General features: G+C 44.1%; 1 protein-coding gene across 1 annotated transcript; it reads right to left on the bottom strand.

Moving 5' to 3' along the window:
* Nucleotides 1–17857: 17857 nt before the first annotated feature.
* On the bottom strand, nt 17858–27212 carry CALM1 (calmodulin 1). Its single transcript, XM_055797237.1, has 6 exons — nt 27013–27212; nt 23952–23982; nt 22930–23073; nt 20804–20910; nt 19198–19333; nt 17858–18963 (listed from the first exon to the last, which is right to left on the bottom strand). The coding sequence occupies exons 1-6, from the start codon at nt 27013–27015 to the stop codon at nt 18935–18937; spliced, it is 450 nt and encodes a 149-aa protein (XP_055653212.1). The 5' UTR covers nt 27016–27212; the 3' UTR covers nt 17858–18934.
* Nucleotides 27213–27470: the final 258 nt, after the last annotated feature.

Raw genomic sequence — 27470 nt, 5'->3', positions numbered from 1 at the left:
TTGGACCACTTGGCTGAATGAAACGAACAGAAGTGAGAATGAAATGTTTATTGAATAGTTGTATTCACTTTAATGTGTTTTCCTGTTACCTAGGAACAAATTAGCAATTGCTTCAGATCTGATATCCAAAGAATGCACCTCTGGAACTGATCTGACTGCATGGGTTCTGGCTGCACCTTGCTCAGCATGTGGATTTGAGCAGTTTGGCCTGTGTCCCAAAGTAATCTGAAGCCAAACTATGCTTGTTGTTTTATAAGAGTGGCTCTAATTGCTGAATTAAACAGAAATAAGAAAAAAAAAATAAAGAAGCAAAGGAATTTTTAACTGCAATACAGCCTGTTAGCCTGTTTGGCATTTCTGTATTTATTTTTGTAGTGACCCATCACTTGGACCCATCATTTCAATCTACATTGGTCCAAGAACTATGAAGCAACAGTACTTTTTACCAAAAGCTGTATTTCTATTACAATGCATTAGCAAGAGAGCTCACTCTCTCAGAGCTGAAGATGTCTCCTTAAACTAATGTTCAGCTTCTGTATTTTCTGGCTTTTGGTTGATTTATCCATGCAGTCATAATATCACAACGCTGCAGGCTTTTATGTTTCATTTCCTAGCTTTCTAAAGGAAACAAGCAAAATAAAAAGGTGATTTAATGCACTCTGCAATTACTATTTAAGCATTACATCATCAGAGAGTCTGTCACTAACTAGTAAGTGGTCCCAAAGACAAGACAGCATTACCTAGCAACCGCAGAGAAGTCATTAACCCTTTTGTCAGTACCATATCCACCACTGAAGCTGGAAATATGCTGCAGGAAACAAATGCATATGTCCAAGTGCCTGAAAAAAAACCAACTTCTTCCATTTGGTGATTATGGTGTGAACATTTTGCTTTGTAATTCTGAAAAAATGCCCAATTCAGTTCTGTGAAAGAACACATGAGGACCAAACGGCTGTGAAGGCAGCTTCTGAGAGATAAGGGAAGCGTGATGAATCATACTAGTGCTATATGTGCAGACACAGGGTGAGACAGGTTTTTTTCTCTAGCCTGAAGAAGGATGACTGGTTAAAATATTACCAAGAATTTCAGGTTTGCAGTTTCTTATATAGTTCATGGGTCTTTGCAGCCCTCCAGAACATCATCCAATGTTTTAGGGAACCTGTTATATTCCTCCCACATTCTGCACAGCAGAAAGAGGTAGAGTTAGCTATATGCTTTAAATTAAAGTAAGATTGATGTGAAGAAAACAAAATTAAATCTGAACTCTGCTATGATTTACAAGGGAATGGACAGGTCCTGAGGGATGGAGCACCTGTGGGGCACCTCCCAGGCCCACAACCTCTCCAGATAAACACTACCAGCCCCTGAGTTTGTGCACCTCCCAGGAAACTTTTGGGATTGTTCTTGATGTAGGGCTGATATCTGTAATCCACACTGAGAAACAGAACAAGGACCTTCACTGCAGCTGCAGCTTATATAGCCACATTCCAAGAAACCAACAGCAGAAGGAAGCGACACAGGCAGGAGGGATCTGGAAGAGGCACCAAGAACCAGGTCTGCATGCTAAGGACTAGACTGACTGCCAGCACAGCAGCATCTCCGTGGACTGTCATCTTCTTAAACATCTGTCTTCAGTTTCAAGAGCATGCCATCTTTTCCTGTTGTGGTCTTGCACACAATGTTTACATCCAGGAGATTGCCAGACACAGATAGATCTCAAATCCTGATGTTTTCTGTGTGAATAAAGAGTGGAGAAAAAAGGTGTGCATCCTCCTGTTTCCCCTCCTACACTAGAAGGCTTTCCAGGCTCTCAGGAAGACCTCCATGGTGTTGTCAGCAGGCTCTGTTCATCTTCAAACACTGCCTTTTATTTTGTTTGAATACAGATGAATAGTAACAAACACAACAGCTTTATTTGTAGGTCTTTTCTTAAATTGCATGGCTTGCAGTAGCCATGAAAGCAAGAAACCCAAGAGATTAAGTGTGAGGAGAGAAAGAAAAACCCAGAAAAGAGCAGCAAGAAGAGCACAATATTTTCTTTTCAAGTCCAACAAAGATGGTCTGGACAAACATCACTCTAATTGGCGCAATTCTTCAGTATTTTATTTCAAATAAATAAACTGTCCAACTCTGTTATATATGATGGTGCATATTTGTTCCAACAGTCTCTGGCTGGGTACTGGGACTGCATCGCTTTGTGTGTTTCCATTCCAGATGACTAAAACAAGCATTGTAAAATCCCCCCAGAAAAATATGATGTCCTACTAAATCACTACTCTGATATGATTATAAAAAGACTGACTTTGATTACTCTGTTACTTTGTCATAGGCAATAATAAAGCAGAACAGTAACTATCCAGCATGAAAGAGTGAGCATTTTCGGCAGAAGTGCAGAGAAGCGGATAGGACCTAATTTGTGTTCTGCAAAGGCTCAAGCCAGCCAGGAGCTGACACTCTGCCTCTCTCTGATTTCACTAGAAATCTCTCAGCATCTCATAGGACTGCTGAGCACCTGGTAATATTGACTCTATCAGCACAGTTCCAAGTATTCAGTGTCTATATCACTTGTTAATGTAAATTATAGTCAAGGGGATACAGTATTTGTAAAAGCTGGTCCAAACACTGGTGAACACTTTCACTATTTTACCAGGTTAAAAATGATGCACCCGCTCAAGCCATCAATTAAAGTTTCGTCATCAGCACCATGAGGATCAAACCACGTAAAGTGATTTTGCAATATTTTCATAACATAAAAATATGTACAGACATTAAAACCACCAATCTTGTTGCCAACAAATACTGCTAACACCTCAGAATTTACTAAACTACCCATGGAGCTTTGTGAGCTATCTTTAGGACCTGACCTAAGCCAAAACCCAGACCCTGATCCTTCTTTGATGTTATGACCACTTTCATAGCGCCCAGATCCAATTTTTTTTTCTTAATTTAATCAGTTTCTTAATAGCAACGAGACACTCTATGCATTTCACTGTGAGGAGATTACTACACAGTAAGTTTGTTAAATTAATTCAGTCTATTACCTTGCATCCTCTAACACCATCTAAGTAGACACTGGATTTACAGAATAGCACTGTATTGCCTGCAGCATCCAGACACCTAAGCCCTTGCACCTCACACAGAGAAACTCATTAGAAAACCTGCCTGAAGGAGCAGAAATAAAATTAAAACAAAACATGGAAACTGTTGTTGCAAAGTAAAAAGTGGCCCGAAAGAGGGTAATTCCATTAGTATATTTGATAACATAAGGCAAAATTGCAACTCTAATGGAGACTTTCAACAGAAATCATAAATGAGCAATGAAGATACTGGTCTTTTCCAATGCCACACGGTTCAGTAGAGAACTCACAACCATTTAATGAACAATTTGTTAAAGAAAAGAGAAGTGGCAAATTTTTCTCTCACTTAAAGTCAATGGGACTGCATGTGTAAGTCATCTGTAACTCAAAGTGACAGTCTTGTAATATTAAATATTCATTGAAATTCTGCATTAATACATGTATTGTTCTAATGGATCATTTTATTCTCTGTGAGTGCACAATTCTCTTTCTTTCAGCATAGCACCATATACTACCTAATAACATTAAGAAAACATACACAACTTCAAAATAGCGCACTGTAGAAATTTGTGATACCTCCTCTATTCATCAGGGGAAGCCTTGGCTACCTAAGAAAGAGGCCAGATTTTTTTCAAAAAAAATCACTATTCTGCATTTCCTGTTCTCTTTTCAACTGAACTATCGCTGACTTTGAAAACCTGACCCCCTGGATAGTCTGTAAGGCATGAATTAAACTACAGATACTATTTTGTTTAACTTTATATTAAACCTAACAAAGAGAAATGCAAAATGCTGTGTCAGACAATGAGGTGGTTAGAAACTTCCCTTTTGCATATCCTGGCATTTGTCAGCTTGAACACCTTGCATTCAATTTCTTTGCTTGTTTTCTTTTTAAAGAAAAAAAAAACCAAACAAACTTCTGGGTGAAGGCAAAAAGGTGATAGCCAAACTTCCCCTAAATATTAATATTGGGGAGTGACCAAATCAAATAAATTTGCTTTGAAGTTGCTGTTTCTGTTTTTATTTTATTTTCTAAGTTAGAAACGTGTGAGAGAAAGAGATAGTAATGGAAGCTGGGTTTCATTCTTGACCATAGCAGGTACTGGCAAGATCTCACTATGATTTATGTGCATACATCTTATGTTTCATTCCCTTATCTTTTAAAACGAGTTGTGAATAATTCAGAGAATGACTGGGTGGATAACAGAGTTTGTGCACCTCTGAAGATTGAAATCTTCTAATTACCCAGTAACAGATAGAGCTTGGAAGTGGTAACACCAGGTTTCCTTACCTCACCTATCTGTGGCCCAGGGTTCATCCCTATGCATGAGCTCTTTGCTATCCAGCTCCCAATTAGTTCTCAGCTTGTCCTTCTAGACATCCAACAAGGCTGACAGTGAATATAATGTTCATAAGAGGCTACTTGCCCTGGGGGAAGTCAGCTGTCACTATCAAACTTGTTACAGCAAAAAATTAAATATTTACGGTATGGTAATAATGTACCTGTCACTATTGCATCAGACCAGGCTTCAGCCTCACCAGAAAGAGGCTCATAAATCCTTACTGAGCTCTTATTTCCCAATAAGTCCTCCTCTTTGAGCATTAGCTCTTGAGCTCATTGACCTGAGTACACACTTAAGAAACTTTGTTAGTTGTCTAAATTAAGATAAAATGAAGACAAGCAGAAGTTGAATTAATCATTTGGACTATGGAAACAATGTGGTAATGTTGTTTATACGCATGCAGGCAGTTCACTAATAGCATCACTGCAAAACACTCAGAGGTTTTTAACTGGGGAAAAAAACCAAGGGAGCTGCACAAGATACCCAGGATTCAATGGATTTGATTGAAAGCTCCTCTTCCATTTAGTTTGCTGTGGGCATAATGAACAGGCTCTGTAATGGCTAAACAGCATCAAAAAACTGCAGCAAGATGCAAAGCAAAAAAGGAGGGAACTTTTCCGTTAGGAACAGGGAGACTGACTGGACAGTGGGAAAACACCAATTTTACCATAAAAGTCTTCCTGAAGTACACTATAATAAAGAGCCCTGGCTATTTAGCCCCACTGCAAGTGCCGTTACGAAGACAGGAGAAAGACTTGGGGCTGGCTTTTGGGAAATTCACAATCAGATTGTCTATTCTCTTTGGTAAGGCCTGAGCAAAAATTAGCCAATTCTTTTTGTCCCATGGCTACCTAGGGAGTGGTGGATCCAGAGCTACACTCTTCTGATGCTAGGACACCTTTAATTTGCAAGGCTGATTTACCCTGGGGCCCTTCCTACCCGTTTGTCCTTCTAGAATTCTCTCTTCACTTTCATGACTCTTCTTTTCTGGTATTTGTTTCCCTGATAAGATTTGTAGAGACCAATCATAAAAGTATTAAAGATGTTCATATTGATCCAGAAAGAGGGGAAGAAAAAAATAAAGGAACAATATGCCTGGCATACTATAAACAACTGGGGGGGTGGGGGGCTGGGGAGGGGTGGGGGAGGTTTAAAGGTGTGAAATTTCTCTCTGCATCTGAATTTCAAGCCTACTGCATTCGCGGGCGAGAGGGGAATGGGGGTGTTTCATTTTATTAACAAGATAGAGGCCACTGAGGGAGTTTAAATCTGAATTTGGCAGAAGTTTTGGGGGGTTCAGCTGCCCATGCTCAGTGCAGGCAGCTGCGTGCAGCCCGCGTCCCTTTGTGAGGTGCTTCCTCCCCTGTGTTTGTGTCCTGGGCAGCTGCAGTGGGAGCTGCTGACCTGAGGCCTGTTTCCTCCAGCCCCTCCAGCCCACAGCGTGCCAATGTCCCCACACATTTCCCTGGGCCAGGGTGGCAGGTGCCAGTGGGCCACCAGCGATGGGCCAGGGCAGGCTGCCAGCTGGCTGCGTGGGCTCCGGCCTGGCGGCCGTGCTGCTCCCATGGGCACAGGGACGTTTCGGTGGGCGGGAAGGAACCGGCTCCACGGCTGACTTCCTCGTGAAGGGCAATAAAAAGCAGTGAGTGGGGAGCTCACACCAGCCTGTTGGATCCAATGGTGGTATCAGTAACAACAAATCCCACTTTCCACCCCGGCCCTGTGGAGCAGCCAGAGCAGACTTCGAGGGTGTAACCCCCCCGCAGCCGAGCGAGCCGTGGTGCAGGGCTCTCCCGGCTCGTTCCAGCTGGGTCCATCAGCCGCCAGCACCGGCAGGAGCAGCAGGGCGCTGGGAACTGGCTGCAAAACCTGCCAGGAAGCAGCGAGTGCCTGGCAGGTCCCTGAGCCCGAGCCTCAGCCAGGCCAGCACGGTGCCCACCACAGCAGCAAGTCCCGGCACCCCCGCAGTGGGTGACAACGAGGACCCCTGGCAGCCGACAGCCACTGCTGGTCAAGCAGCCCCTGGTCACCGCAGTGACACACCGAGCCTTGTGGCCTCCAGGCGCAGGGTGGCCTGCAGAGGCGTGGGTTTAAACCTGGGAGCCATGTGTGCTCTGCCTGCTGAGCACGGGGACGTCTCTTTAGCAGCTGCAGCACCACCAGGGTGGGACACTGGGTGTTGTCCCCTGCCACAGCAGCACCCGTGAAGGGGAAACCGGCAGCCACAAGTACTCGCAGAGGGCGAGGTTACGTGCGGCCTCTGCAGGCTGCCAAGCAGGCACTCGCTGCCCACCACTTCTGTTAACTTCTTGCAGGTGACATCTGAACCGACGAACCTGGGCTGGGTGGCTCTGCACCACATTCCTTTCTCTAGACTGTTTGCTAAACTGGTCAGAATAAGGAAAGTGTTCACATTCGAATTTGTCACACACTGTTAATCTGGAACCCGATACACCTTCTGTGTAGTCTCTATTTCACTGGTTTTAAAACTGATGTGAAAAATAAAAAATTAGAGCTAGAGGCTAAAGAAAGGAGCCAGAGAATATCGTGCTCTATTTTAAACTGTTCACAACTGTTCCAGGTACACTTCAAAGCTCTCGTCTGGCAGTTTTCAATGAAAAAGCCTGTATTCAAGCTTAGTGCCATGTAAGGCTTCAGTCCCAAACTGCGATCTGCTAATATTTTAGAAGTTGAGGAGAACTGCATGTGAGCAATAACTGGATAGAGAAAACACGCTAAAAAAGCAGTACCCAAGCTTGGTGACATGGACTGCAGCACAGGAGACAAGGCCAGCTTTAAAGACTAGGCAGAAAGCCAAGCCACCACTAGAGTCATTGGTGGAACTGGAAACACAAAAGGATTGTGTCCCACTCCTCCCAAGTTACAGTCCCCTAAACCCCTGCTCAGCTGCTACCTAAAGCCTATGGTGTTGAAGATAATTTTCCAAGTTCTTGGACATGCCTGTAAGCTCCTTGGCTTCAACATTTACATCCAATATAGCCCCTGCCCCCTTGGGATCTGTGCAGTGGGGTTCCAAGTCTGTTTCCTGACGGCCAGGGTACGCAGTCCTGGGCACCAGTCTTAGGTCCTCTGACAATTTCACCCTCCTAAACACAGCATCGCTGGCACAGAGACTTCAGATGGAGCTTTCCCCTCTACAGAGAGAGTAAGAAATGAGAGAAGCACTTGCTTGCGCATGTTGTTTTCCTCTGCACCGCGTGGTGGTCACTCATTCTGTGCAAGGTGGGAAGCTGCACAGGGCTGGAGAGAAGCTGTACCCTGTTCCCTGTATCGAAAAGGACAGCTTGACCTTCACGGATGGCCCTGCTGGTGCAGCCCTTGCTGCAGACACACTCAGAGCACTGACTTCCGTTGCAACGTAGATGCCTTTCAGCATCCCAGAACAAAGTAGTTAAAGCCAGGAGACTGTCAGGGTGTAAGGCGTGATCCCAGGGCTGACCTCAGTGATGTCTGGTGACAGCAGCTGCATGGTCCTCAACTGCTTGCCTTCCAGACAAGTGGGAACAGGCATGACACTGGACAAAGCTTGTACAGGGGTGCAGCTTTCCCAGCACCAAGTCTGGGATCTCTTCATACTTTTCCCCCAATGTCCACATTAAACAGGTCCCTCCTGTGTATTGTTTTTTCCCCTCTAATCCCTGCAAGGAGTATAAAGCAGGCCGTGGCAGCTTTGCTTCTGCAGCACGGCTGCTATAATTTGTAGCAGGATGCATTCCCAAGGCCATTTGCATGTTTCACGTTTTTTCATCTATTTTAGATCTTCCCTCAAACACTTCTGCCCCCACTTGCCTCTCTTCTCTGCAGGGATTCTCCCAGAGCTGGCTCTACAGAAATCTCTCATCATCCCTAGCAGAGTTCTTCTGTGTGAGTGCTTTGCCAAACACACTCATCTTTTATTCCTCCCTAAGTCCATCAGTCCAGCTTTCCTGCCTTTGTTTACACCAGTAACACCTTTTTCCTTTTAAACCTTTTTTCTTTTTTATAAAGGGTATAATAAAAAATTAAATGAAACCACAAAACCTCATTTTGTAAAACTTGGTCTGACCTACATCTCCAGAATCAAAGAAATTCTGAGCTAATGATGAATCTGCCTTGTTCAGCTAATCCTGCCTGATTGCCAGAGTTCATGGGCACCGGGTTGGTAGTGCAGGAGCAGAACATGATGATTGTAGAGTGATACCTTCGCTGGTTTTCGTTGAAAAGAGTGATGGAATTTTTCATATTTGGAAACATAAAATTGGGATAAAATTTGCTGTAAGGTGATAAATTTGCAAAATGGGTCAAATCCCAGACTGAAATATTTAACAGGAACCTATTCACTCAGAAGGACATCTACTCAATTCATTTGAAAATTTGCATGTAAAAAGACTTTGCCAATCCAATAGCATAAGACTGAAGAGATGAAATAAATTCCAAAACTAGCAGTCAATAGTGTACAGCCAGCAACAGCCCTAAAAAAATGGTTCAGTTTTCTCACCAATTCAACGACATGACCTTAATGCCTACTCCAATTGTTATTGTATTAACTGCTCAAATTAATTTAATCTGGAATTTGGTCAAGACAATGCCTTACAAGTTGTAAATCACTAAAAATACCCACACTGCCATACAAGTAGATTCTACAACCTGTGGGTAATAGCTTAGGAACTAAAGCTGCACATGAGATTCAGTGTTGTTTTAGTAATTAACAATCCACAAACAGATTCATTGCATACTTTATCCTTGAAGAAATTATCATAATTTGACTGGCAGTGTGAAGTCACTTGCATGTGATCGGCATTAATCATTATTAATGATCTGAATTCTTCCCTATCCTGTTAAAACGAGAAGCACTAAACTACATTCCATTATTTCATAGTAAGCAATGTACTGCACAAGTCTGAAAAAGTACCTAGCTATATATATTTTATTAGATTTTACTTCTCCATTTGTACATATTCACTAATGGCAATAGCTTTGATATGATGAAGCTTTTTGCCACATCAGAGAAGGAAGGTTATTTTTCCCCAGATAGTGACTACCTACTGTATGGAAGCAAGTCTAATGTGTTTAGTACAGAGCACTAAAATGACATTATTATAACTATTGCTTCATAAAACTTCAAACTACCATAATAACATCAGTGCAATCAAACTTTAGGTGACTTTTTCTGCAGGCATACTTCTGCAATCAAAAGCTTCCTACTTGTACTTTTTTGGGGGTACTCCTGCAGTAGTTTAGCAAATATAACTGATCTCCTAATCTAAAGCTTCCTACCAACAGGTGCCCTTTGTAGAATAGGTAAATTTAGGCTCATGAAGCCTAAGAAGACATGGAGATTAGGTTAGATCGGAAGAGAGAGGGAGAGGAGAGTTGGTGGGAGAAGAGGGCTGTCAGGGATCCTGGTGTCTTGGGATAGTCTGTTCCTGGTCCCACTTCCCTTGTTGTCTTGGACTTATGTCCTGCACCATGTTATGGCCCCAAGTTCAAAACCTGGTGCATCGATCTTTGCTGGAAACAACCTATGGGCAAAGATGATCCCTTAAAAAAATGAATTTTAGGCTCAAGATGGCTGGATGTCAGTGGTTGGTGAAGTGACTGCTTAATCTGACATCTAAAATTATTCTGGTCAGCTGTGGACAACAAAGCTTTTCCTGAATGCAAGGACATATGTGTGCATATATATGGGAGAGAGCGGTGCACTTCATGTTTTCAAAAGTAGTAACTCTTCTGAGATGAAAGCAGCATTTCAGGAAAGTGGTGAGGCAGGGCAGTGTACCCTCACAGCCACACTCATGGCCAAGGTAGACTTCCAGCAGCTTACCTCTCCCCAGACCAGGTACCCGCAGTGTGAAGCTCGGGACAACCTGCTCTGTTATCTGGTTTTTTGCAACCACTGCTCCCTGCTGCTGCAAGGCCAGTGAGGCGCAGATCCAAGTCCACGGCCTGGGGCCTGAGCAGAGCACAGGAGGGCTTTCTTCTGTGCCCTTACTTGAGCGATCACCCTGTCTGGGGCAACACAGAGAAGAAAGTTGCTTGGTGGGAAATCAGCAGGTTGGGACAAAATGTTGGTAGGTGCTTGTGAGAATGGAGATCTGGAAGAAGATGCATCATTGTCAGTCCTGGTCAGAAAGAGATATAGATGAACTGATGTACTGGTTTGGGCTGGGATAGAGTTCTTTTTCTTCATAGTAGCTCATACAGTGCCAAGTTTTGGATTTTTGACCCAAAAAGCTGTGATAAGAGAGGGTTGTTTTAGCTATTGCTGAGCAGTGCTTACACAGAGTCAAGGTGTTTTCTGCTCCTCACGCGGCCGCACCAGCGAGCAGGCTGGGGGTGCACAAGAAACCGGGAGGGGACACAGCTGGGACAAGGGATATCCCAAACCATAGGATGTTATGCTCAGCAATAAAAGCTGGGGGAATAAAAAGGGAGGGAGGACGTTCAGAGTGATGGCATTTATCTTCCCAAATAATCATTATGTGCGGTGGAGCCCTGCTCTCCTGGGGATGGCTGAATACCTGCCTGCTGATGGGGAGTAGTGAGTGAGTTCCTTGTTTCACTTTGCTTGTGCACATTGCTTTTACCTTCCTGGTTAAACTGACTTTATCTCAACCTGATTTTTTGCACTTTTACCCTTCTAATTCTCTTCCTATCTCACTGGGGGGGTGGGGATGGTGGTGGTGGTGGTGGTGGTGGTGGTGGTGGTGGTGGTGGTGGTAGTGGTGGTGGTGGTGGTGGTGGTGAGTAAACAGCTGGGGGAGCTGAGCTGCCCACCTGGGTTAACCCACAACAGCAGAGAGGATGAACAAGGGGCAAGGAAACCTGGAAAAGTCTGACAGGCACAAGCTGGGCCTGATAAGGGTGGAGAACAAAACAGAGAGGAAGGGAGGGGGTAGGACAGGCAGAGGACAGGAGGTATGGGGTCACAGTTACAGTAAAGGGGTGGAAGAGCCTAGGACCATTAAAGCACAGCCTCCTGCAGGGCCTTGAGCTGCCCCCACAGTCCTCGAATCCACCTTTCCTCTGCAAACCCGTGGGCAAAGTGCTCCCTCTCTGTTTGGGGCTGGCTGGGGAAGCGGAAGAGCTTTGCCTGCCTTCCCTGTCACCTCACGTCACGGCCTGTGCTGAGCCCAAAGGCAGTGGCTGGGACGATGACTGATAGGGGTGTCACCATGATGCCACACAATGGAGTTTCCTGTGCTGGGAGCACAGTTCTGCTTTCACTCTCACAATGGTAAATTCCAGGATTGAAAGAGCCGTGAAAGTACAGAGTTACACCTCAAAGTTAGGAAGTGCCAGAATTGAGTTTCTTTGCCACTTCTATTCTCCTGCTTCCCTTCCACCCCTATATTTTATGGTCCTACCACAAAAACGCCCTGTTTATTTCAGCTTCTCCTCCCTGGCACAAGGGGAGCTGCTCTGGGCATGAATCAGCACGGTGCAATGAAAGAAATGCTGTGTAGTTGATCTCTTCTGTTGCAGTGAGTGATACAGGGGCTGGGAGAAGAGAAAGGCTGGCCTGCTGGATGAGGCAGGCTATGGCTGCCCTGGAAAAGGAGAGCTCACAGTCTCTGCGTGGATTCGTCGTGCGGGGTCGGCTGCTTTGACCCAGCTACCTACAGGCAGTTGCTACAACTGCTTGACCCAGAGGCTTAGACTGATTTTCAGACACAAAGGGCACCGTTAATGACGAGGTCTCTTTGTACCAGACATAAGTCACAATTATGATTCTGACAAATGCTCTCAGAAATACTGCTTTGGACTTCAGTGACTGCACCTCAGCCCTTCTGTTCAATGAGGATAAAGCATGTCCTTACTTCACTGTGTGTCCTAAAAAGAAAACAGTATTTGTGAAGCACTCGGGTGTCTCAGTGCCATACAAAAATTTGAAGAAACCAGTAATTCTGTCTTTGGAAGAAGAGCTGGGTAATGGGTAGTGACTGGGGTATGGAATAATGCATTCAAAAATAAAGTTGCAATATTCAAAATAATTTTTTTTAAAGTTGCAAATATTCAATACACTGATGCAAAGATGCTGTGGACAGTGTAGTAGGAGGCAAGACAGTGTCATCATGCTTTGCAATCCGGTTTGCAATAGGCCAAACTGGAGTTTCATGGATAGCCTTAACTGGGTATTTTTTAAATTTTGATTGCTTAGTTTTGTAGCCCTAAGACCACTCTTTTGCCACAACTATTTTCTGTGTGTAAAAATGTTTAATATAGAAAAGAATAATAACCCAAGCTAGTAAAGAAATTACTTACCTTCCTCTACAAATTAATTTGATGGAAAATAAATCAGCAAGGCAGTTTTCACACTTTAGCTGTGCTTTCGTAACTGTGCTGTAGAGCAAAGTATCTTCTTAGGTGGTGAAAAGATGTTTTAGTTATTGACCTGATTTACTGATCGACTTTACTTGTCTTTAATTCAGCTATGCAGGGTGAACAGCATCATGCTCACTTACTAATTGTCAGGGCATCTGGTGTATGTGTGTAGGAATTTGTACTTAATCTAAAGAAACAAAAAAGTTATTAGGAAATATCCATCAAATTTTATGTTAAAATCTGTGAGAAACTAGTTTTGATGATGCTGCACACGGATTCCTATATATCTAAATACTCCATGTGTTAAAGTACTTTACTTAACAAATGAAGTTCAGCAAAAAACTATCTGAAATTGTGGTTGTATTTTGTCTCTACCAGAATGTCTGGAGGAAATTATTCTTTTTATTGTATTTGTAAAGAAAGCTCAGAATAAGCAGAGCATGTTTGGCAAGTTCTGGACTGCAGCAGGCTTACAACTAACTTTTCCAGGTTGTATATTTTCAGGTATATGTAGAGTTAGCATGGCAGGGCTTTGGGGGGCAGGTTAGAAACGGACAATCTCAGTGACAGCACCACTGCTAGGAAAACATAATGCCCAGGGAGCTCACAAATGTTTATAGCTTTATGGGCAACAAACACCCCCCAAGACAAGACTACACACCAGTTCCATGCTCAGGTATTCTTATTACTTTCACCCTACCCATTTCTTTCACCGTATCTTTTTTCAGAATACTTACTACACTGGCAGCATTGTAACTGCCCAGTGCAAACTAGTAAAATGCAGAATGCTATTTAATGCCTTTTTATGAATTTCTCAGATGATCCAGTTGGTTCCTGTTCAAATATTGTGTTCATTTGAAATGCTGCAACTGGTAGGGCAAGTAGAACTTGTGTTCAAGAATCTGTTTTTTAAATACATCATATTTAGAGATCTAGAAATAAAATAAAAATCAGAAAACATTTTGATTCATTTTTAAGTGATTAGCCCAGTTTTCATACTGTACTTCAACTGCTAATTATTTTAGATGTTCTTGCCAGGAAAAGGCTGCACTATGAATAATTCTTTCAGTATTTCTGGAGATGCCGACTTCTGAGGCAACTGAAATGGAAGTGGCTCTTTGGAGGAGATCTGTACAAGATTTCCCAGTCAGTGAAGCTTCTATGAAAGATCAGAACAAGAAGTCACCACGTACAAGGCTGTGGTACTCATCGCCAGCTGAAGCCAGCTTTGTTGAACACATACAGGGATGCTGGAAAAGGCAACTTGCAACCTCTTTCTTAGGGTCTGGTGGCTATGCTGGTAGAGCTGCTTCTCAACTGTCTTTCTGTAATGTTGCAACTCGTTACTCAGTGCTGGTGTCACACAGCATCTCAGACTCCATAGGGATCTGGGAGAAGTTTAACCCCCTGCTGTAATACACTCCTTTTTGCACCAAATGTGGGGTTTTTCTCCTGGGGTTTAGTAGTTTGGTGGCCAAAAGGGCTGTGCTATGCTCTGAAGTAGAAGTCTGGTCTCTGCAGAGCAAAGCACTGCACAGGGAAGTAAGTAGAGGGTCCTTATCAGTGCTACAGAGCGGAGAGCAGGACAGGCTGCTCTCTCTGCTCGCGATTACCGTCGCTAGTAGGATGGAGAGCAATACAAGCACTCATTTACTTCTAGGTATCAGCTATGTTTAATCATCCATGGGACTATAAGAGATTTTCTTAGTGTCTACCCAATTAGCAGCTCTGCCATTTGCAGGCATATTTGGCCACTTCAGTTCAAAACCAGATTTATTAATATCAAACTTAAAACAAATCATCAACTAATTAAAAATATCCTCTGAATGCTTCCCTAGGATACTCACTGATAGGGGTTCTTAGAAAACAGAAAATCCTTTAAGTACTTGGGCCTTCATACGAATTTTCTACAGCAAATAACACCAGGAGTCTTTGGAACTCCAGATCCATACACAATTCATCATGTAATTCATTACTTCAAAGTCTTGTATTTGGATTTTTTAAAAACCCAACCCTCTAGTATTTTGGAAATGCAATGCTGTTACATAAAAACACCCCCACAACTTTTAAGTGTTTGTCTTACTGATTTTAAAGGTCCAGCTGCACTGTTTGCAAGTGAACCACTTGCTTTCCTAAATGTCAGTCAGGAGAAACACATCATCAGCCCTCATCACCTATCTTCATTTGACAGCTAGATGTCTGTGGCCAGGAGACATGCCATGGTCCCACCACCGTCCTTTCTGTCAGATTTCATTTAGTCATTGAATTTTAAAACCAAACCAAAAAAAACCCACCAAACAAACAAAAAAACCCCAAAGAAAACCAAACCCTAACTGAACTGCAGTAAGACAAGTGTTCCAGTTAGTTTCATGGTAAGGGAGAAGCAAGCCATTATTAACTCTTGTTATTTCTAAACCCTCAAGACTCTGCTTTTAGTTTAGGATGGTGTCACCTAGGAACAAGGATCTGCATTCACATCACATGCGTACTGCAATGTAGGGACCAAGACACAGCCTCACCCCCTCCCCACTCACCTGGGCAGGGTGCAGGAACCGGCAGCTGCAGCACTGTGCGCTGCCCACAGACCAGACCCACACCTGCCTTTAGCGCATCGGTAAGGTGTAAGGCAATTTCTTGATCAGTTTTTGATAGCGCCTGTGTTTCTGAAGCTGCACAAGTGTGACAAACGGTTGGGGATAAGAGTCTTCTACCACATAAGTAACCTCCCCCTCCCCCCCCCCCCCCCCAGCAAACAAAACAAATGCCCCATACCTGGAGACATTTCAGTGCCTGAATTATTAATAAAATAAGCATGATAATGAATAATCTATGTTAAGCATTTTCTTACCCTTTATTTTTTCATTATGATCAGAAGAGGAATATGATTAACAGCAGTTTAAACTTTAGCAGTACAATTTCAGTATTAAATATAAAACTACACTGCAAGTTGATGTGTTTTAAAAATGGTTATGTATACTCTAGCCTTAAATTTATGTATCAAATACAAGTAACTCAGTTGTTTCTTGCCTTGACAGTTAACATATCTAACAAATTTCAACAAGCCAGACATCCATCTTTTCCATTAAAAAAAATAAGCAAGCACACCAACTCTTATTCATAGCAAGGGGATGTAAAGATTCAACACTTTCCTGAGTGTTGTTCAAAGAATAACAGGTTTGAGAAAGTCAGTTAAATAAGTGTAATGATAAACCTAAAGCTAAGCTGGAGGACCTTTTGATTAACTTCATATTTCATATATTACTTGCATCAGTTGAGAGCAACATGAGTTACAGAACTTCCATGAAAACAAGCCACTTACAAGCAGGTGGTTAAGCTTGATCAGTTTATTAAAAGGAGTATATGACACGGTTGCCTGCAATAGCAGGGGACTGGATCTGATGACCCAGGAAGTTCTTTCCAGTCCCATGTTTCTAAGCCATGCACCAAGTGTATCCAGCCCACACTTTCACAGTTGGAAAAAGCCAAAGCCACACACGCACACTCACAGAAAAAAAAAAAAAAAAAAAAAGTCCTTGATGACACCATTTCATTTCTCTAGATAGTCACTATGCAGAAGGGAACAGAGCTAAAGTCCTGTACAGAGAACACATTTACTCGAGGTTGATGTGGTACTGAAGTCAGTTAATAATTAGATACCTCCAGGCAGATTCAGTTACAGGGCATACCGACACTGCACACTGCCAGACAATTTCTAATCAAGCCAAGAACCTCTTGCAGAAATGAGGTCTCTTCGCTAGCAAGCACAGAACACTGAATAAGCTAAAAGCAGCTGTTCTTAAATGAACTACCCTACCAACCGTGAGTGAATGACAGATAGATGGTAAGAAGCATTTACCTACTAGACAACATCTCTCTGCACACGCAGGCAGAAGTAATTAGTTCAGAGCAGCAACCATTGCTCCTACCTTGCCTGTCTCTTGAGTATTTTCTCTTTAAAAGCTGGTCTACAGAATCAGTGCAGCCATTCTCAAGCACTACCAAAGTAGCAGTTTGCAGCTGCCATGCAAGACTACTTTCAAATGGTAGTCAGACATTCCCATCATCATGGCCAGTTTGCTAGACAGCATACAGAGCCATAGCAAAAAGCCTTTGCAACAACTAGAGATCTAAACAATTGCCTACATTCAGCCCATCTAACTTTTAGGCACTTGGTTAAGGTGTCTGGGTCCCCAGTCACCCAGAACTCCCCCACCCCCCCCAGGGGAAAAAAAAAAAAAAAACCCTCACTGAAGGCATAGTTCCAGTTGCCTTCTGGAGGTGATGGTTGACCCTCACTGAGCAAATCTGCATTTCAAGCAACCAAATTCTTAACACAGGCACCTCAGTTAGACAGGATGAATGGAGACTTGCACCTCTTTCAAGAGATAGTATCAATACTCTCCAACACCAAAGGCAATTAAGCAATTAAGGTTTGCAACTCCAGTTACTGTTTGGAAACAAACTTAAGTCAAGTAATTAAGCTGCAGTCCCTCCCTCCCAAGCATAAAAGCCTTCCACATGGAGGCTCTGCTATTTGGGGGAAAAAAAAAGAAAAAAGCATTCTTTCAGACAAGGAAGAGTGGACATGGCTGCTTGGCCACTCATTCACAGGGAAGCTGAAGGGATCAGAGAATACTTACTCAGAGACCTGGAATGACTAAGCACTGCTAGTGCATGCAAAGCAGAAGTAACAAGATGGTTTTTAAATTAACCCTAGTCCTCTTCTCCACCCCACAAAATTCATGCAAGTGTTTGAGAAGATAAGTCAAGACATAATAGCCCCAGTTTCCAAAAAGGCTTAGTTTTTTTGTTGTGTTTTTTATCTTTTTACATATTGTAAAATAAGTGTCCTCTTGTTTACTGTGGGTAGAGAAATGCATTTTTGGCATGTTTGATAATCATAGGTATCTATGAAGTCCACACTGTTTAAATTCTCCAACTAGTTTCTATAACCTGTCAAAAAAACTAAGCAACCTATACATGTTCCCCCAGCATTGACATGCATGCTCAGAGCTCTCCACTTTAGTGAAATGAGGTGTTACTTCTGTGCTGATAGTTGACGAGTCAGCATTACACGACTTTGAGACCAACTAAATTAACATTGTCGTAATATGAAAGGCAAGCACAAGTTCATTTATTTATAGCAAAGGTCTTGGGTTACAGGAGGTCAGTTCTTGCCATCTTGAAAAGATAGGGGATAACTTATTGCATACATGTGCATTATAATTTAGCAGCAAGTCATTCATAGAAACACTTCCCTCCTACTGCTTTTTTTGGTTTATCATCTCAATTATATATATATTTTAGCTTTACAAAGCATTTAACACCACCTTTAAGTTAATGGTCTTTTATTGGAAAAAAAGACTAGCATTTACAACTTGGAATGGACATAAATTGTAGTATCTTGAACAGCGATGTTGATAGTTGTGCTGAAGTCCATAGGCTACTCCGCCAGCTCCAAGTCATGGTACAGAAGGTTTTAAAAATATGAGAGTCCAAAGATGCTCCCTTGGTGAAGGTTTCTTTTAAAAATTTTGTGAACGGTAACAGCCCGACACCCGTTTCACTATAGTGCAATGCAGACAATGTTAAACCAGTATTTCAACACAGACATGCCATCCATAGTTAAGATCATCTTATTTTTGGAGCACACTGCTACGTACAGGAGAACCATTCAACCTTTAGGGCATTTTCTCTAAGTTTTGCATCCTTCAACCATTTTGCTGCATACCATCCTGAGGTATAAACCAATTTTAAAGTAAACCAGCTATGACAATTTATACTACAAATTGAACTAGAATCCACTGTTGAACAAAAGAGTGGATCCTTTAGGTTGGTTTTTTTTTCCTTTTAATACAAATGTCTGACTGTGCTCAATTGTCAAGCTGCATGCATGAAAAACTGGCCAGCCCAAACAGTGTAATAGTCATTAGCAAATGGAACTTTTGAGTTCACTAAGTGCTTCCTTTTATTTTCAAGGTAGTATAATTATTTATATTGTAAAACTGATGTTTATCTTTTGGGGACAGGACCACCAACCATTACATGCAGTTTGTGGACAGAAGGTATTTTGACATTCAGTTTTGCTATACAGAAACAGAATGAATAAATGAACATTTTTTTTGCAAGAGGTAAGTAAAAGATTCAATTTGATTCTTCTAGAGGAAAAAAGGTGTAAAGGAGGTCTCTTCACTTTGCAGTCATCATCTGTACGAATTCTGTAAAGATAAAAAGTCACTGTGATTTATTGTCTCCAGAGTACTTCAACTGGCAAGTCTCTTAAACATACTTGGTATAAAAACAAAAAAAAAGCCCCTTTCACTGCATCTATATTTTCATTCACAGAAGTGGACAACCAAATAAGCTGGCATCTCAAGTACTAGATATGAATGCCCTATGCAACAGGCTTTCACTCGAATAATGGTTTTGAGTCAAGACAAGAATCTTTTTACCTTCATAGTTGACTTGCCCATCCCCATCAATGTCTGCTTCTCTGATCATTTCGTCTACTTCTTCATCTGTTAGCTTTTCTCCTAAGTTTGTCATAACGTGACGTAGTTCTGCTGCACTGATATAGCCATTGCCATCCTGTGAGGAAGGAGTTACAGAAGATCATGATCAAAAATCCTAACATTAACTCAAACTACATTCCAGTAACCGATTCCAAACGAGACTTGCAGCACTTGGGACAGACAGGCAGACCTGACTGTATAACCCTATCGTATTTACTAGTCCCATTGCCTTACAAAGAACACATGCCATCATATCCTTCTATACAATTACTGTACTCTAAGAATAATTGCATGCCCGATTTCTAGCTGTGATAAGGTATATTTAATACTTTTAAAGAACTTTCAAAAATAAACACAGAAACAGAATTAGTTTTGTTTATAGTGTCCACTGCCTAAGCAAGGCCAAAAAAAACCAAACCAAAAACACCAAGGCTGCTAATTTCCCCACCAGCAAGAATATGAAGTCAGCTTTCTCTTCTGTGTAATACTACCCTCTATAACCAGACTGCAGGTGGCTATATGATCTTATCCAAAAAGCCTGATGTAGAACAAACTTTCAAAGAAAGCATTTAAATTCTACTCATATGGAGTGGTGAAAAGCTTCGTGAGGAAAAAAAAAACCACTAAGTCAGTGTTCCCATTAGTATCATTCCTAGCCATTTCAGAAATTGTCCTCTTCCATGTACAGGAAGAATACACTAGCTTAGAGCAGGAGTTCATATGGCCACCACCAGTAGATAAGCTACCTCAGTGGCTTTAAATTCAAAGCTAGTCTGCAGAAATAACTCCAAAGTAGATGAAGTACTAACCAAACAAACAAAACCAATTTCCTCTAGGACACTTCCAACTAAGTACTACAGACCAGCACTTTTTTTCCATAGAAAGAAGTAGTAAGGCCTTCCTCCACACATGCATGTGCATCATCTTAGCAGCCACATGACCCATTATTCAAAACAATTCTCTTTTAACATCTGTCATCTCCACGCAATCCAGAGGGGAACTCCTGTTCTGAAATAATTAACCTTCATCATGTATGCCCAGGTATCATTAAAGGAGACAGGAAGTTGAGCTCAAGTTTTCCTGAAAGCAACCTCAGAGCCCACATATCTTGAAAACAGAACATGCAATGCTTTGTGTCCCTCTTAGCTTCAAAAAGCTTCTATAAATAAGTATAAAACCTCATGCATTCATGCAAGTGTTTCCCCATTCCCCCAAAGTCAGAAGGTACAGAAAAATCACATTCTTCCACCTCCCCACCCTCAGAAAAAAACACAACACTCCACAAGCATTGAGTTCTGCTCATGTCTGCTCCTAAGGCCAGAAAGTTTTCCTCATGGATGAGCCTAAAGCTTTGACCTGCTGCGTAAAGCAAGTACAACCAGCCTACAACAGTCCTGGTTCTGTTTCCAGAACAGTCCCAGTTCTGTTTCAAGATCCTTTACTTCTGTTAGAGAATATTTTTTTCCTTCTAGACAAGGGAGAAAACACTGAGGAAAAGATGGACATCATTACTGCTTCTAAAGAGTATTTGTACTTTTAATAATACCTTGTCAAAGACTCGGAATGCCTCACGGATTTCCTCCTCGCTGTCTGTGTCCTTCATTTTTCTGGCCATCATGGTTAAAAACTCAGGGAAGTCAATAGTGCCATTGCCTTAATGAAAAGAAACTTCCAAAAATTAAACTTCCATGCTTTTCTTTATACAAAACCCCCTGGCATTTAACTCAACCAGGGACAAGACTGACAGATCCTCTATAAACCATTCTTACAGAGAACTGCATCTTCTCCCGAAATTGTTACCCTGACTTTTTGCTATTACAATGTGTGGCAGCCACCATCACTGCAGTGTTTCATCACAATGCGATCAACTTGTTGCCTTCTCTCCAGGTCAAGCCATATCATTTGCCACCCAAGTAGCAAGTATTAACATCAGCCTGGTGCTCTAAGGTTAACCAATACTAAGACTTACCTTTACTTCAAATCACTCCCCAAAATTAATCATTTAGTTTCTTTAAAGTCTCCCAATTGCTGTAGGGAGATTCCAGAAAGGAATGCATTATAAAGCTGGCACTACAGATCTAGGATTCTAAAATTTGAGAAAATTACACTTCACTGAGCTGCTCAGATTTGTTCTTTGTTAAAAACCAACTTCCTTAACATACACTGTGCACCACAGAAGTAATGCACCATTTTAAGGGGCAACAAGGATCTGCAGATTCCAGTGACATGAGAAAAGCTGCCATTATTTGACATTTCTGATAAGCCTATAGTAGGTGTTCTTGTATGAAAAACTAAAAATAGCTGCTAATATCCAGGCCTTACCCCTAATATTTTTATGTTCTTAATTCTAAGTAAGGATCCAAACTTCAAGCTGCCCAAAGATATGAGAGAAGTGGTACAGTAAAGAACCAAGTTCTTCAGAACAGCAGAAACTAGATCTGTATGGTCAGGACTCAGCCCTGTATGCAAAAAATGCATTAAATTGTTCACTGTGCAACTACAATCTACCCATTCCCTAAGTACAGCAAAGAAGTTAAATAAATGCAGCTTAAGAGAACTTTCATAGCTTAGGGATTCCAGATGGAGACATACACAGCTAGATAAAGCTGGCCATGATGACATGTACCAGCTAAATCTGAATACAAGTCCTGTACTCCACTTCGAGAAATCCTCAATGAACACTTAAATTAACAGCAAAGCATTCTGCCATAAAACAACTTTAAGCAGATGGACAACCATACTTATCTGAAGTTTTCAGTCTCCTTTCATTTTGGATCTACCAGTGCAGCATTGTAGACTGCAGCCTAGAAAGCCACTACACATGAACTCTACACAGAGCACCTCAAACCCTGAAGTTTTCCAGTATCTGCATCTAGGAGTTAACAAATTAGGTCAACTTACACTTTTAGGACCATAGGTGTAATTAGTGTAGTCTGGTAATCAGATAATCTATATTTATGCCAATATACTTTCACTCTTTTACAGAGGTATTCGAGAAAAATCACTATCACCACCAACATACAAGATCAAAGCCTTGACATCACTGATCAGGAAAAACATAACTTACACTTTCTGGCATCCATTGAAATTAATTCTGACAGACTTAGTACTGGAAGGTTTTCCTTCTTGTCCCTCCAATCCCTCTACCTGATCTATCAGTGAGCTAATACACTGCATTAGACTATACAGTATCTCCCTGTTGTGTTTTCAATGCTTGGAAGTTTAGCACTATTCCGCTCCTACCACATTTTTGGCACTCCTACCACATTTTTGGCATTGGACAAAACCACAGACATTAATACAGCTATTAAGACGAACATGGGCTGACGAAACATGTATAGAAAAGCTGGGTGGAAATGCAGGTTAACAGCAGGTCACAGCAAGTCAGACAGCAATAGGAAGCCTGTGGCCCATAAAATATTAACAATAAACAGCATAATTTTGTCTCTGCCCAGCCTCTTTTTTAGATTCTCACCAATACTGCCAGCATCTTCAACTGCTGTGCAGACAGCAATCAAAAAATTGATACCACTCAAGGTTTAGGTTCTACTGAGTATTTTGAAACTACCTCAAGAGATCAATGTCACAGAATATTCTCTATGCAATCCAAGCCCAGGTGTGGAGGTCATACATAAGACTATCACAGCACTAAACTATTTTTCCAACACTTACCATCAGCATCTACCTCGTTGATCATATCCTGCAATTCTGCTTCTGTTGGATTTTGACCCAACGACCTCATGACAGTTCCCAGTTCTTTTGTTGTGATAGTACCATCACCATCTTTGTCAAATAGGGAAAAGGCTTCCTTGAATTCTGAAGGCAGAAAGTCCCAGTGTTTAGTAACATCACCAGCATGAGAAAACTGCATACTAAAAATGCACACCACTGACAACGCCTGGTACAATTTTAAGAAACATTTTATCTAACTGTCCACATATTGAGAGAATGAACACTTTCAAATTTAAATAAAACTTACAGTACCATAACATAATTTGCATAGCATATTCAAACATTTCATGTGGTGATTATCTGCATTACAACTCTCTAATGCATTTCAACATCATCTTGCTTGAGGCACTGTTGCACCATAAGCAGGAGCTGCTTGGGATAAGTGAAAGGACCCACTGAGTTCCCTTCACCATTAACAGACTTACGGTGTTGTCATTTACCACTTATTTTTAAGACACCAGACAATAAGAACAGATGTCAGCCACAAGTAGGTGACTGGTCTCCATACAGTCAAACAATGCTCCTTCTCCTAACCAGCTTGATTTACAGACAGTCTGTTAGAAGCCATTTAAGAAACACAAGCTTATATTAATTTCTAATAAATCCATTTTAGGTTTATTTGTTGCCATTTCATCTTCACTTTACTAAAAAGGAAGCAGTACCTATAAGAAGTTCACCTGTGTCTAGCAATTATTTCTGTTTTCAAGAAATCTAGGAGTACTTGGCTCCAGTCTGAAAGTCTAAAAAAAAAAATCATTATCTGTGGTCCAAGGAACAAGCAGCCTAAATCAGGAGGCAACGAACCAATAATTTTCCCAAAGTTTTTTTTTTTAGATGAGTTTTTAAAAAAGTGTTAGTACAGATTTGTAATTGTCAAAAACTTTTCCCCCATTATGTTTGGGACAGTTTTTTTAAAATCACAAGGAGTTAGCAAAACCCAATCATTTCTCAAGAACACTTACCAGCAATCTGTTCTTCAGTCAGCTGATCAGCCTACATGAAGAATAGAACATTTTAGAATATCATTTACCTCTAGCTATGTCAAGCAAGAGACACTTCCCTTAGATTCCACCAGTGATTTATCATTACTTTTACAAAGCCGCTTTCCACCCCTGGAATTCTGCCTCTGCAAGGAGATTCCATTCACCTACACCACACAGCCATTTCCAAAAGCATATAAGCTAACTTGTTTTGAAACTGCACATGAAGGACCAGGCATGCCATCCTTACATTTGGAGAATCCAACTGAAGGACACCAGGCAGACTCCTTGCAATTGGTCACAGAGGCATGAAATCCTTAATACCATGTGTTTGGGGTTTCACATCAGATGTCAGTTCCAGCAGTACAGTGACCCTAATAGTGTGTGGGGGGGTGTATTTGCACATTAGCGGACTAATGACAAGCATGCCACCTAGTGATCTAACACTACTGAGAGGCCCATCCTCCCCCACCACATTGCATCAAGTATTAGCTTACTGTAAGCTTAACAGAAAGAACCGTGCTGTGATACTAGGAGGAATTACTACTCAGTATTACGGAGATTTTTGCCATCCATGACAGAAAATGCCAGCTTTCTAGCATCATGTTATTTTTCCATTCAGCCAAGCGGTTTAAGGTACCTCACTGACATGCAAGGTGTTTTATGCATCATTTTAAGGTGGCAAGGCTTAAAATATGCCTGCTCATGACCTTCCATACTTCAAGAGGCCACTGCTGCATCCAAAGGTATACAGCTCAGTGGGCAAATTAAATGGGCTTTCCCAAAGCTTAACTGTGCTAAACACATCCTTCCAGAAAAGCCTCTCCCTTCTGTATGACTAGAGCATCACAAAAAGCTCCACTGTTTTGAGTCAAAGAAGCTAACCAGTTATTTATGGAAGAATATGCAATTTCCTAGTAATTAAGGAAAGAAAACACACCTGGGTTTTACACACACCTAGTCACAGATACTGAAGAACACAAGGTACTAACTCCTTTTAAACTCATTTTACTGAGCAACTTTCACTAACAGAACAGAATTTTGTAGGTCAGAGAAAGCAGGCATCCTGTAACCGTTTTGTCCTAAAATACCATTTTTTGAGTATGAAAACCTAACTGCAGTGAAGAGCAACAAATACAATGGAGAATTAAACGCCTATACAGTCTGTTAAGGGGAACAGGGTAGGGTTTAAAGCCTGCTGTGTACATTAAGTGACAAACATTTCACCTGTAAATAGGTGTTGGGGTTTTTATTTATGTTTTCATGTCTGTATGTAATGATTAAACAATTCCCCATATGAACGGTGAGCTGGGGGAAAAGGATAGAAACACTAACAGCTGAAGACAGAGCTCAAATTTAAAAAATGTTCTTTAGTAACAGCCGGAAACCTGCGTTCAAAACCCAGTTCGACTTCCTGCACGCTTCGTGATTTTCCAGAAAATACGAGGTTTTACTTAAAGATTATCTAAGGAATTTACATAACAGACTCAGTGCCCTGCAGAACAGGAAACAGAGCCACACCTCGGCAAAACCCTCCGACCCACAGCACCGGCTCGCCACCCCATCAGTCGGAGCTCCCTGCGTGTTCCTAAAAATCGTATTTCGAATTAAAAAAAACAAGTCACCACCCTAACCTGGCACACCTCGCGGTGCCCGAGGCGCGCCGACCGCCCCCCGCCGCCGCGGGGCTCTGCCCGCCGAGCAACAGGCACGGCCGCTGCGCTCCCCCCGCCGCGGGAGCGGGGTACCCGGGGCTGCAGCCACCACCCCACCCAGCCAAGTCATCAGATCCTGCCCTGGTGATGTCAGCCTTCCCCGACGGGAAAGGGAGATGGAGAGACAGAGCCGAGCAACACCCAGATTGCCAAAACGCGATTAGAGGTCAGCCCGCAACTGTTTCGCCGCTCTCGTAGGAAGCGACAAACCGCCGGGAAAATCCCAGCCCTTCCTCTCCCCCTCTCCTGCGAGGAGCCCGGGCTGCCACCGCAGCGCCCGGGGATGACGGCGCTGCTCCCGGAGCCCACGGCGATGCGGTTCGGCAGGCGAGGCGGGGGCCGGCACCGCCCGAGCGGGGGAGCTGGGGCTCGCAGCCCGCCGGGCGCAACAGGCGCCCTTTCCCGGCCGGCTGCCGCCCACTGCTGCACTGCGTCCCCGCTTCCCCTCCCTCCCCGGCCGCCGGCCACGCCACGCTCTCATCCTTCAGCCGGGAGGGCGCCGGGGTTCCGCAGCCTTCCCCACACCCTCCCCTCGGCGGCGGGGGCAGCGGCTCTTCCCCCGCAGACCCCCGGACGAGAGGGAAGGCTGCGCTCCCCCCTCCGAGCCCGCCATGCGGGCGTTGGGCCGCTTCCAGCCGAGCGACGCGCACTGCGCCCCGGTCCCCCGCAGCCGGGGGGCGCGCGGGGGCCGGGGAGGAAGAGGAGGAGACATGATGTAATGCAGGCAGCGATGGGCTTCGCCGCCGCCGCTGCGTTTTTTTGGGGGATGGGGGGGGCGAGGGCGCAGTAGCTGCAGCGCGGTGCCCTCCCCCGGGCGCCCCCCCGCTCCCTGCGCAGTGCAGCTGGTGCCGGAGCCGAGCGGAATCCGCGCCCGCAGCCCCGCGCCCCGCCCGGCGCGGCCCCCACCCGCAGCGCGCCCTGCCCGGCCGAGGGGCCGCGGCCCCGGGGAGACGCGCCCGGCCCTTTCCGGAGGGGGGCGGACGCCACATGCGGGGGAAGGCGAGGCGGGGCCGCAGCGGGAGGGCGCGGGGCCGGGGCGCCCACACGGCAGGCCCCGGGGAACGGGGAAGGAAGCGGCGGAGGAGGAAGGGCCGCAGCAGCGCGGCGGGGGGGGAGGGGGGCGTCCGCAGCTGCCGGCCCGCGCACCCCCCGGGCATCCGGGCGGGAAGGGCTGAGAGCTGCGGCCTCCCACCTCCCCCTCCCTGGGGGGCTTACACCACCACCACCCCCCCGAAGGAAAGCCCGGCTCTGCCGATCCCACCGTCCCCGGCACCGCAGCGAGTCCCCTGCGCGCCAGACCGGGCGCCGCGGCCGGCCGAGCGACCTACCATGGCGCGGCGGCGGCACGAACTGCGCGACCACGAGCGGCGGTGGCGGCTGCTCCCTCCTTCCCGGCGCGGCTTGGCGAAGTGCTGAAGATGTGAGCCTGCGCCGCCCCGCTATATATGTAGGGCTGTATCCCTCCGCCGGAGCGGGGCCCTCTTTTCTCTCCTCCCCGGCGCGGTATGTGTGAGGGTGACTGCGGCGAGCAGCCCTGCCCCCTCCGCGGCCCGGCCCCTCCCCTCCCCTCCCCCGGCGGGCCTGTTTCCCCACCCCCACCCCCCGCAGCCGCTCTCCCCCAGAGGCGCGGTTGGCGGCCGCCTGCGCGCTGCGGGAGCTGGGGCTGGGGCCGCGGGCTCCAGCCCCGCGGTGCTTCCCCCTTCCCCCCCCCCCCCCCCGTGTTTCTCTCCCCTTCCCCTCCTCGCCCCCGAGGTAAGAGCCACGCAGGGACAGGTGGGTGACAAAC

The sequence above is a fragment of the Falco peregrinus genome, chromosome 1, assembly GCF_023634155.1.
Source record: "Falco peregrinus isolate bFalPer1 chromosome 1, bFalPer1.pri, whole genome shotgun sequence".
NCBI classification, from domain to species: Eukaryota; Metazoa; Chordata; class Aves; order Falconiformes; family Falconidae; genus Falco; species Falco peregrinus.
This window is presented reverse-complemented; position numbering and strand designations above follow the sequence as displayed.